The 14096-nt window shown below is 38.1% G+C and overlaps 1 protein-coding gene across 2 annotated transcripts in view; it reads right to left on the bottom strand.

Moving 5' to 3' along the window:
- The window catches only part of slc12a5b (solute carrier family 12 member 5b), a 106582-nt gene that overhangs the window by 17755 nt on the left and 74731 nt on the right, over positions 1-14096 (bottom strand). For both annotated transcript variants that reach the window (NM_001302243.1, XM_009304148.4), the window contains 11 exon segments: positions 945-1140; positions 1243-1411; positions 1519-1623; positions 3113-3232; positions 3705-3803; positions 9218-9336; positions 9424-9598; positions 9853-9910; positions 10570-10668; positions 11064-11231; positions 13756-13967. In NM_001302243.1, the coding sequence (NP_001289172.1) occupies positions 945-1140; positions 1243-1411; positions 1519-1623; positions 3113-3232; positions 3705-3803; positions 9218-9336; positions 9424-9598; positions 9853-9910; positions 10570-10668; positions 11064-11231; positions 13756-13967 (1520 nt within the window).

Below are 14096 nucleotides of genomic sequence, written 5' to 3' on the forward strand. Positions count from 1 at the left end.
TTTTGACACCCCCAGTTAAATGCATGTTTATGGATCATATCATATCACTTAGCTCTTACTGTGATTGCTCTTGAGCAAAAAGACCCCAACAAATTTCAAAACACATCTGTCTTTTCATATATTGTAAAGCTTTAAAACTGTTGAGTATTAAAAATAAATAATTTTACAAAATAATAAAACTAAAAACTCTGAATACATCTCCATCTGTCCATTTTGTTGCGCATTATTATAATTTAGTCTATATTTTATTCATATTATTCAACTCAGGATAAGTAATTGAGGAACAGACTTTTGAAATGATTGACATTTGACAAGCATTCCACTCAGTTTGTTCAAATATTTATTGACTATTTATTGACTATTTATTGACAAATGAGAGTAATTTAGGAGTAATTCCTGGTTTTAAATGAGCATATTAAAAAGTTTCTGGAGATTTTACCAAAAATTCACATACCTACTAAGTAAATATCAGAGAACAGTTTAACACATTTAATCAATGCACTATATGGTACCTTTAAGAAAGGAAAACAATACAATTGTTTTCTGGCTTGGAACATCTTGAGAGTGAGTAAATGGTAAGTACAAAAACATGTTTGGGGTAAACTATCCCTTTAAAGCTATTGTTAATAATTGTTTTTTTTTATATTCATAAAAAGTATTATGGAATAAATACATTCATTTACCAAGAAAACTAACTTGGTAACTAACTAAAAACTTCAACAGACAAAAGTAGATAGGTTTGGAACAAGCTAAAGATGAATATAAATGGTGACACAATAAAAATTTTAGGGGTTAACTGTTCCTTTTATATATTTATATATGATGATATCTTTGTAGCCTTTGATTCCTTATCAGGAATGTCATGAAAGAAAATGTAAAAAGTCATAAAGCAGATACCAAAGTCTATGTCACCATATGTAGTGCAGTGTAAATTGTTGTCTTACCAATGAAGTTCCTGCAACGGTGGTGCTCCTCAGCCTGTTTCCAGTTCTTGGGAAAGCTGACCAGAACAGTATTGTGGCGTAGCCCACCCAGACCACCAGCTTGAATTAGGTGTGAGGTGGCATCCCGCAGGTTAGAAGAGATCACCACTTGACTGAATCCCTTCACCTTCTCAACCTCCATCAGCTTCCTTAGGGACTGAAAAATATGGAGGTCAAAGAGGTTATTAGTTTAATTTTAATGATGGACTATTGCCTCATGTTAAAGTTTGGGTGCACAGATTAAATTCTGCGTGCGTACCTGATCTGCTTTCTGAGTCTTTGGCTGGTTGTTTAAGTAGGTGCCTTCTATACACGCTCCTACAATGGTCAAACCTTTGCCTGCTTTCAGCTGACTGGTCAGGGACAGCAGTCGAGGCTGCTCCACGTTCTGCTCTCCATCCAAAGTTGTGAGCACCAAAATCTGGGGCCTGCAAGATAAGAAATATTTCAAACATGTAAAATACATACTCAGTATTTTGGATGACAATATTTGGATGATTTTATGAGAACAGTGCATTACTGATATGCCACTGACCTCCAGTTTTTAGTGTGAGGAGGACCTTCCTCCAACCTCATCAGAGCAAAACGAGCAGCGCTCAAAGAGATACCACGGATTCCATCACCCCATTCTTTCTCTGCTCTACAAGGTGAGAACACACAAGCATCCAATTGAAGTCTTTTTCAGTTTTTTAAAACTTACAGTTCTTACTCCCAGGGCCATTTATATTGAAGTTGATATTTAGCTGCACCATGTTAGTGTTTTGTGACATCAAATTTTTGCGAGATCGCTCATAAGTCTAATGCTCAAACTTCAACCTGGAGGACCAGGACATACACACATACCCTACGGACAATTTCGCTTACCTATAATTCATCTATAGCGCATGTATTTGGATTGTGGGGGAAACTGGAGCAACAGGAGGAAACCCATGCAAACATGAGGAGAACACTCTTGCTGTGAGGAGACAGTGCCATCCATTTAACCTGAATTTTGCATGGCAGTTTATTGTAATAAGTAATTATATACTACATCGTGAGAACATACAACCATAATCAGTGTAGTCCTTTTCAAATGGAGGTGGGACTTTGTCATAGGAATTAAATGTTGCATTGCAGTTTATTGATTGATTGGTATAAATATTTAGGGTGTACTCACACAAGGCACAGTAGTCTTGAACTGTGCTCAGTCGCGATTTTCCCACATCTTGCACTCACACTTTATTTTACCTCCCAAGCCTAATCACACTTACAACACTGATGATGCGACTGTTCAGGTTAACAGGAAGAGAAGTGCTCTATCTCAGTACATTGGCAATTGCTTTAAATGTATTGTTTTGAATTGTTTTAAGTAGTTTGTGATGTGGTGACATACTGTGAAATCTTTTGATGAACAGATCTAAACTTTTGATGTTCTTTAAGTTTTAAACTCATCAAAGTCATCGTGCAGCACGTATTTGAAGGTTTCCGAAAGGTGGCAGCTGCTGTGCAGCAAGGGGTTTGTATCTTTAATAAACTATAACAGCTCGCTTTCATTGGAAAATAAGAATAAATAATAAATCCACATCATCCCTTAAAAGTGATGTCAGGTCTTCAGTTTTGCGTTCAGGCATGCTTTGCACTCAAAATACAAGCGTACCATGGCTAAGCACAATTGAACTGCGCTCTGGCACACGTCTTCCAACCGGGACAAGGCTGGCCAATCTAACTGCGACTGGGCCTGATTCGGAGCACTCACACTTGTCAAACGAACCGGGAAACACTCCCGGTTCTTATAGCCTTGTGTGAGTACACTATCAATAAAGAAACTTTTGATAAACTTTCTTAATTTGAATTAATGGTTTGATTTCATTGGTTTTAAAACAGCGTTTTAGAATGAAAACGATCATCATCCACACAAGCGTTTCACCCAGCGTTTCTGAACAGCTCTGCGTCTACATCACAATGCTGAAAATGCACATCACGTGACCACACACACACACACACACACACACACACACACACACACTCTGGCAAAAAACAAACAAAACAAAAAGACAATAATGCCTTTAGAGTAAGATTGATCTAGGTTTTGTGGTTTTTCATTTTTGTTCTCTGTTGCTTTCCCTGGAGGCTCATTTAGATTTGCTTACCCGCAGAATTCAATGTATTTGTAGATGCAGCCGGCGATTACCATGGCAACAATAGCATAGTACCAGGAGCACAGGAACATCAGGGTAAGACACAAGCTCATGCCCAAGAGTGACAAAGCCCTGGGGAAAGATCACAAACACTCATTTGACCAGTTAGCAATTGCTCACATGACTGTGCTGTCAGATATGTTTATACAATCACAATAATTAACCACCACAGGTTGATATATATATATATATATATATATATATATATATATATATATATATATATATATATATATATATATATATATATATATCATAAGTCTCCTTTATTTGCAGTGATGTCTTTAAGCCTTATTTTACTGTTAAAGGTATAACACAAGTCTAAACCAGGGATCACAAATCTCAGTCCTAGAAGGTTGGTGTCCCTGCAAAGTTTAATTCCAACTTGCCTCATCACACAAGTGTGTGGAGGTTTCAAAAATACGTACCTAATAAGAGCTAAAGTTTTAACCCAAACCTCTTAACATTTTGTAAACAAACATGCTATCTGTTAATGACACAAACCTAAGGGAGCATGTATGTGTTTGTTTGTGTATTGATGTACCAATGGTAAAACTTAAAGCGTGGTCTCCAGTTTGGGGTTCTGAGGAGAGTTTGCAGTGCACAGGCCAGGTTTACAAACATGTAACACATGAGAAAGAACCTGTGGAGGGAAAAAAAAAGTGTCAACATTATGAGCTTAGAACCTCAAAACAAAAACTCAGATGAAATCATATTTCAGTCAGTGTCCCTGGAACTGCACACTGCACAACTCCAATTTCAAAAAAGTTTAGACATTTTGTAAATGTAAAGTGCAATCAAATGAAGAATATTTTACTATTTTATTATCTTAAAGACCTTTATTTAATTTACAGAAGTACAAAAAAAATTTTTTTTTTCATTGACCAAATCAGTTGTATTCTGTAAATACACTCAAAAAAAGTTGGGCATGTTTATCACAGTGTCATATCAACATTCCTTTTAATAATACAACAAATCAATTTACTTATGATGTTTTTTTGTCTTTGGACGGTGGAAGAAAACCAGGGGAACCTGGGGAAAACCCACGCAAGCATGGGGAGAACATGCAAACTCCGCACAGAAACGCTGACTGGCCCGGAGAGGGGTCGAACCAATGGCATTCTTGCTGTGAGGCAACAGTGCTAACCACTGGTTTGCCGTGCTGCCCTATCAGGAGAAGGGAAGGAGTAAAAAAGAGGATTCTTCAAGACGAGGATGACTGAAGTGGAAAACCTCTTGGTTACGCATGTACAGTAATCCTAGTTCATTGAAGCTCATGGTTAAGGGTTGTGGTCACAGAGAACACCTGTTTTCTGCTTCAGTAAATGAGGGTTACATGAATAACCGAGATGTTCCCTTTCAGTAGATTAAGGGTCCCTATGGAAAGTGTCACAACCATTAAACCAGTTATGCATTTAAAGCGAAGATGTCAAGCATGCAGCATGACCATACAAGCACCTCCAAAGGTGTAACCATTCAAGGTCCCCTTGGCCCAAAGAACAAAATTTGAGAATTGAATACTAAAGAGAAAGTCATAACAAGTTTACCTAGTTAAGTTCTAAGGTTAGGGACTTCATGATAAATATGGCAGCACATTGGGAATTTGTTCCAGTCCTGAAGTAGAAACACTGCAGAGACCACAGTCTATATGAAACTAGAGATGCTGTGGCAAGAAATGCATAGGACTGATACTATCCATCAAGCACCACATATGAACCAAGGTGTCGATCATACTGAATGAGCTTTTTAGTTCTCAAAACAGTAGGTGTACTTCACTGCCTTTTTGTTGCCTTTAAAAAAAAAAGAGCATTTTATGTTTGGTTAGGTTTCCACTGTATCAACATCTTGATGTTGGAACGCATGAGGCAGAGTCTGCGCAGAGTTTACTGTTTATTCCAGGCGCACAGAGCACTTCCTTAAAAGTTTGAGACACAGCATGAATTACAGTGTGATTGCTGCATAAATTTGCAAAGAATTCTGTCAGGGGTGTAGTGGTCAGGGGTTTAAGGGTTTGAATATGAACAAATGCCTTTATTAAAGTTGCCAGCTTGGAAGCTGGGGACTGAAGCCATATATTTACACTATTGGCTACTTGTGTGATGACATCACTGCATTTGAAATCTCTCTGAAAGTGCTCAAGGGAGCAATTGAAAGCCTCGTCAATCAGCTAATCTATCAGCATATTGATTGTGCATATATCTGCACAGTTCAGCTGATAGATGTGTCTTTAATATGCCCCTGTGTCTGTGTAAGAGCAGGGTGAAGCCAGTTCATTGATGACCATCCTGGCCAATCACAGGCATTTCTGTTGAGCTCTTGACCACAACAGGTATTCAGCTCATGACTTACTTTATATTGGCTGCAGCTTGTCACTACATCTGACCTCATGTGGGGTTGAGTCAGCCGACTTTTGCTGAATATTTAGCATGCTACAGTATATATCGTTTTTTCATCTGTGAGGTGTTGGCCACAAATCAGCAATCCTCTTTCATGTGTCATTCAAGAGTTCACACAAAAAATGCTGAGTGCCAAGCACCCACAGTTTTCCCCGATCACAGCCTGATCTGTTGTTGAGCTGCTTAACTTGCAAATCGGACTCAAATAAAAAAATAGTGCGAACTTGACATTAGGTAAAGTTCAACATTATACATACGTACAGTTAAACATATGAAGATGGCGGCACCCTGTTCAGATGGGGCTGCACTGGCTCATAACAGTTTTGATAGATTTGACATCTTTCACCTAGTACACGGACTAGTATACAGACTAAAACAGACAACACCCTCGGTAGGCTTAGTGTAGGATTGCGATCAGCTACTTGATTTACGATAATCCAGTGATGGCTTAACTCGCAGATCCCTGATGTGTCTGTTAGCATTGAGGAGAAAACTACAATCTGTGCTGAAAGGAGCTGCGCTCTAAGCGGCAAAGTCAGAGGAGGACTTTGTGCATTTTTTAATAATAATGATTGGAGTAACAAAGCTATGATGGTCTCAAGCTAGTGCTCTCCGGATATTGAGTTGCTGACTGTAAAATGCAGACCATCCAACTTATCCAGGGAGCATACTGCAATCATAATCACCAATGTACAGTATATGTGCCTCCAAGCGCTAACACAAATGAGGCTGTGAGTGTTCTGTACCGGTATATGAACAAGCTGCAATATGCTCATACTGAGGACATACTGATGTTGCTGGGGATTTTAACAAGGCTAACATGAAATTAGTTCTCCCACACTTTCATCAGCATGTGAACTTTTCCAACAGGGGTGAAACACACTACATAAATTCTACTCCAACGTCAAGAATATGTGCAAAGCAGCCCCTCGCCTCCATCTCGGCTCTTTAGACCTTCTATCTGTGATGCTAATTCCTGCATTCAAGGCCCTGTTGAAAATCAGTAATTTAGGCAGATGAGACAGTGGACTGTGGACACTATGAAGGCTGTCATCACAAGCAAAAATTGGCTATTTACTCCAATCAATTGATATGCCAATGCAGGTACACTGCATCTTAGCCTGTATTAGAGATATCTATTGTCACAACAGCATGTCTGGGCACTTGCTTTATGGGCACTCCAGCCCATAGAAAAGCAAGGTCTGACCAGAGGTAGAATGTACAGTGACACAAGAGTAACGTGCAGTTGATGTAAGCCGCAGTGCTATATCTTTCCCAGGACTTGGTCGTGCAGCCAATTCTGAAGTGGTTTCCTATGTAGCAATATGAGAAGCATGATTTCAGCTGCAGAAGCAATATGCCCCAGTTGGACTGCTTTTTCCCTCCTGAATCATTTCAGACAGGAGAGCACTGTCTTGGCACATTATGTGGAGATGAATTTCTGCAGAGGAACTGGTGAAAGTTGGCTGCAGAGCTACGGGTGAGGAAGCAGCATGTTGCTCACCAACTGTGTTACACCCAGAGGTTAAACATATCACGTAGGACCTTGCAGGTTTACAAGAAGGATGTGTGGACATATACAACCCAATTTTGGCCCCCATGTAACATGTCGACCTTGCTGTCTAGTTGCATAGGCACAGTTATTTTTCTTCAATTCATCTGTATATCAATAGCGCTTTTACAACGTAGATTGTGTTAAAGCAGACTAACATACTGTAGAAGTTCTAGTAAATTGCAATTAAAACTGTATCAGTCCAGTTTTCAGAGTTAAAGTTCAGTTTAGTTAAGTTCAGTGTGGTATAATTGTCATTTCTGAAAGTCCAAACACTAAAGAGCAAATCCATCGATGTGTAGTTCCACAAATGTCAGATCAAGCAAGCCAGTGGCAACAGTGGTGACAATCAAAACTTCACCATTTGAAGAAAAGTGAAAGAAAAAAAACGTTGAGAGGAACCAGGCTCAGTTGAACACTCTGGCCAAACTTTCTGTGCAGAGCTGCAGTCTATAGGCACCGGAGACTGAAGAAATGCTAGACGTCCATCATGGAGAAACTGCTAGGGTGTGTGAGTCGGTCACCTGCGAAATGCAGGCTGGCACTTCTGAATCAATTCGGATACTCGTCTGTCATTGGGTCTTTTAGGAATCAGTTTCATGCTCTCCACTCCTCCATGACACAATCCTCCACAGCTTCTGCTCAGGATATGCCTGGTCTATGATTATGGAGACCTCGGGTACACCCAAGGGGTGAATCACAGGTGAGGCCCCAATGGAGCATGACAGCTCACCATCCATTGCAGTGATAAATCTGTTTCTTTGAGCCATTAAATAAGTGTGAGGGCACACTGTGTGGTGGGCCAGTTCTCTTATCCGAAGCTTGGACGGGATTCACTGTGAAGGAGTGGGAGGTCCACATGGACTAACCTGGCAAATCTACTCCCACTGTAAACCTTTGTTAAGACTGTATTCAGTGACAAACGTTTTCAGAAATACTCCTGAGCCCATGTGTCTATATTTAACACCAAAGCATAACACCTGTATATAGTGCAAAGTGTTGGATAAAAGAGATTTTGCTGGATTTCCTGAATCTTTTCACATGTTTATATATTATATTTGGTGAAAGATCTAAATCTATTATTTCATATAAAAGAAAGAAATGTATCTAAAGTAATATAGAAAGAATTTTTGATAATTCTGTAATTACTTTTGGTACAAAATGATAGACCATTAAACATCTTTGCTTGATTTCAATGCACTGTGTTTGGTGTTTTATTCATTCATTCATTTTCTTGTCAGCTTCGTCCCTTTATCAATCCAGGGTCGCCACAGCGGAATGAACCGCCAACTTATCCAGCAAGTTTTTACGCAGCGGATGCCCTTCCAGCCGCAACCCATCTCTGGGAAACATCCACACACACATTCACACACAAACTTATACACTATGGACAATTAAGGCCTACCCAATTCACCTGTACCACATGTCTTTGGACTGTGGGGGAAACCGGAGCACCCGGAGGAAACCCACACGAAGGGAGAACATACAAACTCCACACAGAAACGCCAACTGAGCCGAGGTTCGAACCAGCGACCCAGCGACCTTCTTGCTGTGAGGCGACAGCACTACCTACAGCACCACTGCCTCGCCGGTGTTTATTGATCTTGATTAATTATAATGAACTTCAGCACGCTTCATGAATGGGCAGCTGCGCACAAAGACCACTGGACAATTTCAGAGTTTTTGTTAAATAATAATAAAAAAGTTTGTGTTTATCAAAAAAAATTCTATCATTTATATCTTGAATATTAATGAATTGAATATATGTGGAAAATACAATGCCAGAGCAAAACCAAAAAGCACCACGCATGGAGAAGTGTTCACTTTTTTAACACTGTCCATTTGAAAACCTTGGCACTACAGATAATAAAGATGAATGTACTGTTTAGGGAATACAAAGTGCTGAATGAATGGTATTTCTTTGTGCTATGCAAGTACCAAAAAAAAAAAAAGTTTAGGAATTATTGAAGAACAGGTTTAGAAAAGAACCTATTCAGCACAGTAAATAAGTTTTATTACAGCAATAGTGAGTTTAAACAGTTTATGGCTGTTTCTCTGGGAATCATAAAGAATGAGGTGTGCTATGTGCTTTTGGGAAGACTTGCTTACATGGACAGAATAGGTGCGACTGCATCCAGGGAGGCAATGAGGATGCCACTTTCACAGATGCAGGCTGTCAGAAGGAGAGCCCATGTAGGTTCACCGTTAGCTTTGCCATGACCAAACACCTGTAAAACAAAGATGTACAGCTTAGTACAATGGAGCATCAAAGCATCAACAGAGAGATAATCAGAGAGGCAAAAATATACATGTACCCTGAGGAAAGGAATGATGCCATCTCGGGCAATAGCTTGAAGGAGGCGGGGTGCTCCTGTCAAACTTTGAAGCCCGGCCCCACAGGTGGAGAAGAAGGAGCCAAACACAATGACCCAGGGTGAGGGCCATGCCAGCGTGCCAATAACCAGGTTACCACTGACACCTTCTCCAAATCTATGTGTTTAGAAGAGTATTGTTACTAATTATCTCTCTGGGATAATTGATTGTGATCAATCAAACACAACATTCCAATGTATATTGATACCAGAAAACAACTAATTAAACTAAAAATACAGGCTCAGCTGGATACTACGAATCAACTTGACCATAAGTTATTATATGTTCACACATATCCTAATAAAAATGATGACAAATTGAATTTTTTTTTTCTAAAAATACAGTAACACTACGTAGGACTACATACTCACTTGTCCCTCAAAACAACTCCATCCACACAAGCTCCAAACAGAATTACACTAGACATGTCTGAGGGAGCAAACGCTTAGGAGAATAACACAAAACATCAAGAAGTCATTCACATTTCTTCAGCTATTGTTCCACACACTGTAAAATCCAACCGTCAACTTTATCAAATAAAATGAGAATAGTTAACTAAAAATTTACTGAAAGGTATTCTACTCCTTTAAAAACAGTTTTGAACTCAGTTTTGAAGGTAAGGAATTAATTAACAACTCATTACTTTACCTTAAATGGAGTAAGTTCATAGTACTCATATAGATTTTTTTTTTTTTTACTCAAATGGTTTGTAGCAATCGGTTTCCTAAGATGGTTTGAGTTGCCTTAACTTAGTGGGTTTTACAGTACTCAGCTGGTTTGAGTTCTCTTCATTTATTGGGTTTTACTGCGCTCAAATTGCTTTGTTGACTCAAATGGATAAAGTTCACAATACTCATTACGATTAGTTTTTGAACTTAAATAGGTTGTTGCAATCGGTTTCTTCAAATGGTTTGAGTTATCTTAATTTTTTGGGTTTTAAATAGTCATCTTCTCATTTTATCAGTTTATATATATAATTAGACGGTATTTGTACATTCCATTAGCAGTTTTGCACTGAGTGGAAGTTAATGGTAATTTATTAAAGCAGTTTATTTCATATTTATAAGTTATTTATAAGTAAAGGATACAGATGATGGAGGTGGTTGTGATGGCCAAGATGGTACCAACAGGGATGGACTTCTGAGCATCCTGCAGGTCACCAGAACGGTTGGAACCTGCCATGATACCTATGGCACACATTAAATATTTTGGGTTACATCCTGTTTTAAGGCAGTAAATAATTAAGTGAATAAAACAGTTAAGAAACACATTTATATGAGTAAATACTGTATCTTTTTAATGTATACTACAAAAAAAAAATTTGGTTAGATCTAAACTTTTTATGGATAATTGTTTTTTCAATAGTGTTTTAAATAATCCATAAAATGTTTAGATCTAACCAAACCAAACTTTTACTGTAACCAAACAGTTTCTGTAATTTAATAACTTATCATAACAAATTTCATTAAATTTTTTCATTCACTAACTCACTTTTCTTTGGCCTATTCTCTTCTTATCAAGGGTCGCCATAACATTGAACCACCAATTTCGTTGAAATATTATTAATTATCATTATACTGACCTGTGACAGAGGGGAAGTAGATTCCAACCAGCAGGGTGAAGAAACTGGTGATATCAGCCAACACATATCGGTTACTGTTGGTTACTGGGAGTTCAGGGTCCTGTACTGCCTGTAGACCTCTCTTTTCTAAGACAGAATTTTTCTCCATATAGCCACTGAAAAGGTTTTCTGAAGACAAAATGATTTAGAAAATACAATAAGTTTTTTTTTTTTTTTTACATTAGAGCTGGTCATCAAGTTAATTTAATTTTAATGATGGTTAAGTTCAGAGTGTATTTAATATAAAAAATACTGGTAAAATAAAATTCAGACTGAAAAATATTGTTGTCAATTTGTAGATTTTTTATTGTACAAAACGTATGTATAAAAGATCAAAAATATTGTTAAAAAGTATTAATTCAGTGATATTGTGAAATATTGTTACAGTTTAAAATACTTTTTAAATAAGTTTTAAAAGCTTAAGAGCATCTATATTACCCCTATTTACTATAATGTTGTCACCTTAGAATTATAAGGTTCTATCTGACATTTTTCTCAAAATTGAGTTATTGACATATTCTTATTGAATGAAAGCTTATTTACATTATGGAATGTTTTTTACATTGTTTACATTTAAGGACTTTTTATTTAAAAAAACGATCGTTATACACACTGTTTGCTATATGGAATGCAAAAACTTTGAGATCATTATCTCAAAATCATTCAGAAGGGGTTTTAGGGGTTGTGTTGCTTCTCATGAAAATTAGTTTAGATTTCCCTCCCAATTTAATGAGGGGTGGAGCTAAGAGCTCCCTTGCTTTGTGTATGGCAACAGACAAGCAGACTGAAAGAAGCAACATGGGTGAGAGGACCAGCATTCAGCCATACATGTACGACTCAGACACAGACCAAGCAGAGACTACTGTTGAGGATCAATATTCCTAATGTGCCACAATGTGTCAGAGTGGTAGTTACAAAATCATTTGTGTCTTTGTATAGTTTTACAGCAGCTAACGATGCATGCGTCATCCATTTAGGGATGTAATGAGTAACCGGCTTTACTATTAACTGCGCTATAATTCGTCACTGTTAATTAATTGTAAAGGCTTCTCAACAACGCGCTCACACTTTCCAGCCACACATAGTTGAGATGACTGGGAGCTTCTGTGACCGCGGGAAATGCAAATGGCTGAAGTTTAAGGTAGACACAATGAAAAGTACACAGGTTTGCAAACCCACCTAAAGTTACAAACAATGGCGCTGATGGGATCGATCATGTGGTAAATGTTGATCCGCCAGCTGAGATCAATTGAACTAGATGTAAAATCTCTGTTGCTCATTTATAGGAATGCAATGAAGGCTCTTGTGTTGAGCCTAATGAGCCTTACATTAAAAAATAGAACAAGGGTGTGTGATGTCGCTTTGACTCACACGCTGAAAATGCCAGATGTGAAACAACAAATTGAGGATATGGTTATGCGCGCCTGTCAATCAATATTGGTGGCCGGGGGACAGCACTCCTACGTCAAGTTTGGTCGGTCTCAAAACCGCTCTAATTGGTCCACCGGTTTTATGTCGTTAAATTTAAAAAAGAACTGGGTGTGTTTATATCACTCCAATATGACAGTCTATACACTATATCTACACATGTCTGTCCAAACACCTTGAAAAGTAGATTTTTCAGCATCAAGAAAAGCTGTTCTTTGCAGCTTTTATTCATCATAAATCATCATGCATTATGGTTTTCACAACATTAATAATAGCAGATGGTTCAAACCAGCATATTAGAAAGATTTCTAAAAAGTACAAAAGATATTTTAAAGAGTGCTGGTTGATTGATCAAATTGACTTCCATAGTAGGAAAAACATACTATGGAAGTCAATGGGTACCATTGTAACGTGAAGTGGACGCTGCAGGATCCTGCTTTATTAGCAGAATGATCAGGCAAGCAACAGTCAACACAGAAGCAAACAAATGTATACAGGCAATCTAAAGTCATAGTCAAATGAAAAGGCAGATGGTCAAAAGGCAGGCAGCAGACAGGAATAAACAAACAAAAATTGGGGGTCTAAAACACAGCAGGACAAAACAAGGGAAAATGCGTTGTAAATGTTCACTAAACAGTTTACAAGACTCTGCAACAATGTGTTTGTGCTGGTTTTATAGTCCATGTAATCGCATCATGAGCGACTTCAGCTAAGACTGTGTGTGTGTGTGTGTGTGTGTGTGTGTGTGTGTGTGTGTGTGTTTGTGTGTGTGTTTGTGTGTTTTATCAACGGAACTAGGAGCTTGTGTGTGTAAGCGGTGCATGACTGGATCTTTTTGTCAATGAAATGGCAGATTTGTAGCCCTTTAGCGATCTGCATACGCTAGATCCCTGGTGATCATAACAACCATCAACCAGCATTCATTAAAATATATTCTTTTGTGTTTTGAACAAGTGAAGGATGACCAAATGTTAACAGATATAAAATTTACCTGAGAACTATCCTTTACATTTTTTACTAAAATTTTTAGTCACATTTTTTTCCAGAAATCATTCTAGTTTGCTGGTTTGAAACATTTGCTATTATCAATGTTGTGGAAACCAAGAAGCATGGTGATTTATGATGAATAATAGCTCCAAAAAACATTTCTTTAAAACATATATTACATTGTTAATCATTTGAAATAGTAAAACATCAAATTAACAATGTCTATAGACTTTCTAACCTGCCAGGATGCCACTGGTGACTCCAGGGATTCCCTGGATCTGACTGATATTGTTGTTAACAAAGTACTCATCACAGGTGGCGTTCAGGAACTCAGAGTCACAGAAGGATCTCCAAAGCTTGGTAGTGATGGTGGCATTCCCCCGCTCTATGGTCTTGGCACAAATGTCATACGCCTTTGACACAAGAGTTCGGTTCCCAAGCACACACACCCTAAATAGGATAAAGTCTTATGGTCACTTACATTCAGTACAGGAAAATATGTAACAGATTAGTCACTTGGAGAACACTTATTCGCATTAACTTTTGCTTTAATTTGTTGTTACTGCTTATTAATAATCA

The sequence above is a fragment of the Danio rerio genome, chromosome 8, assembly GCF_049306965.1.
Source record: "Danio rerio strain Tuebingen ecotype United States chromosome 8, GRCz12tu, whole genome shotgun sequence".
Taxonomy (NCBI): Eukaryota; Metazoa; Chordata; class Actinopteri; order Cypriniformes; family Danionidae; genus Danio; species Danio rerio.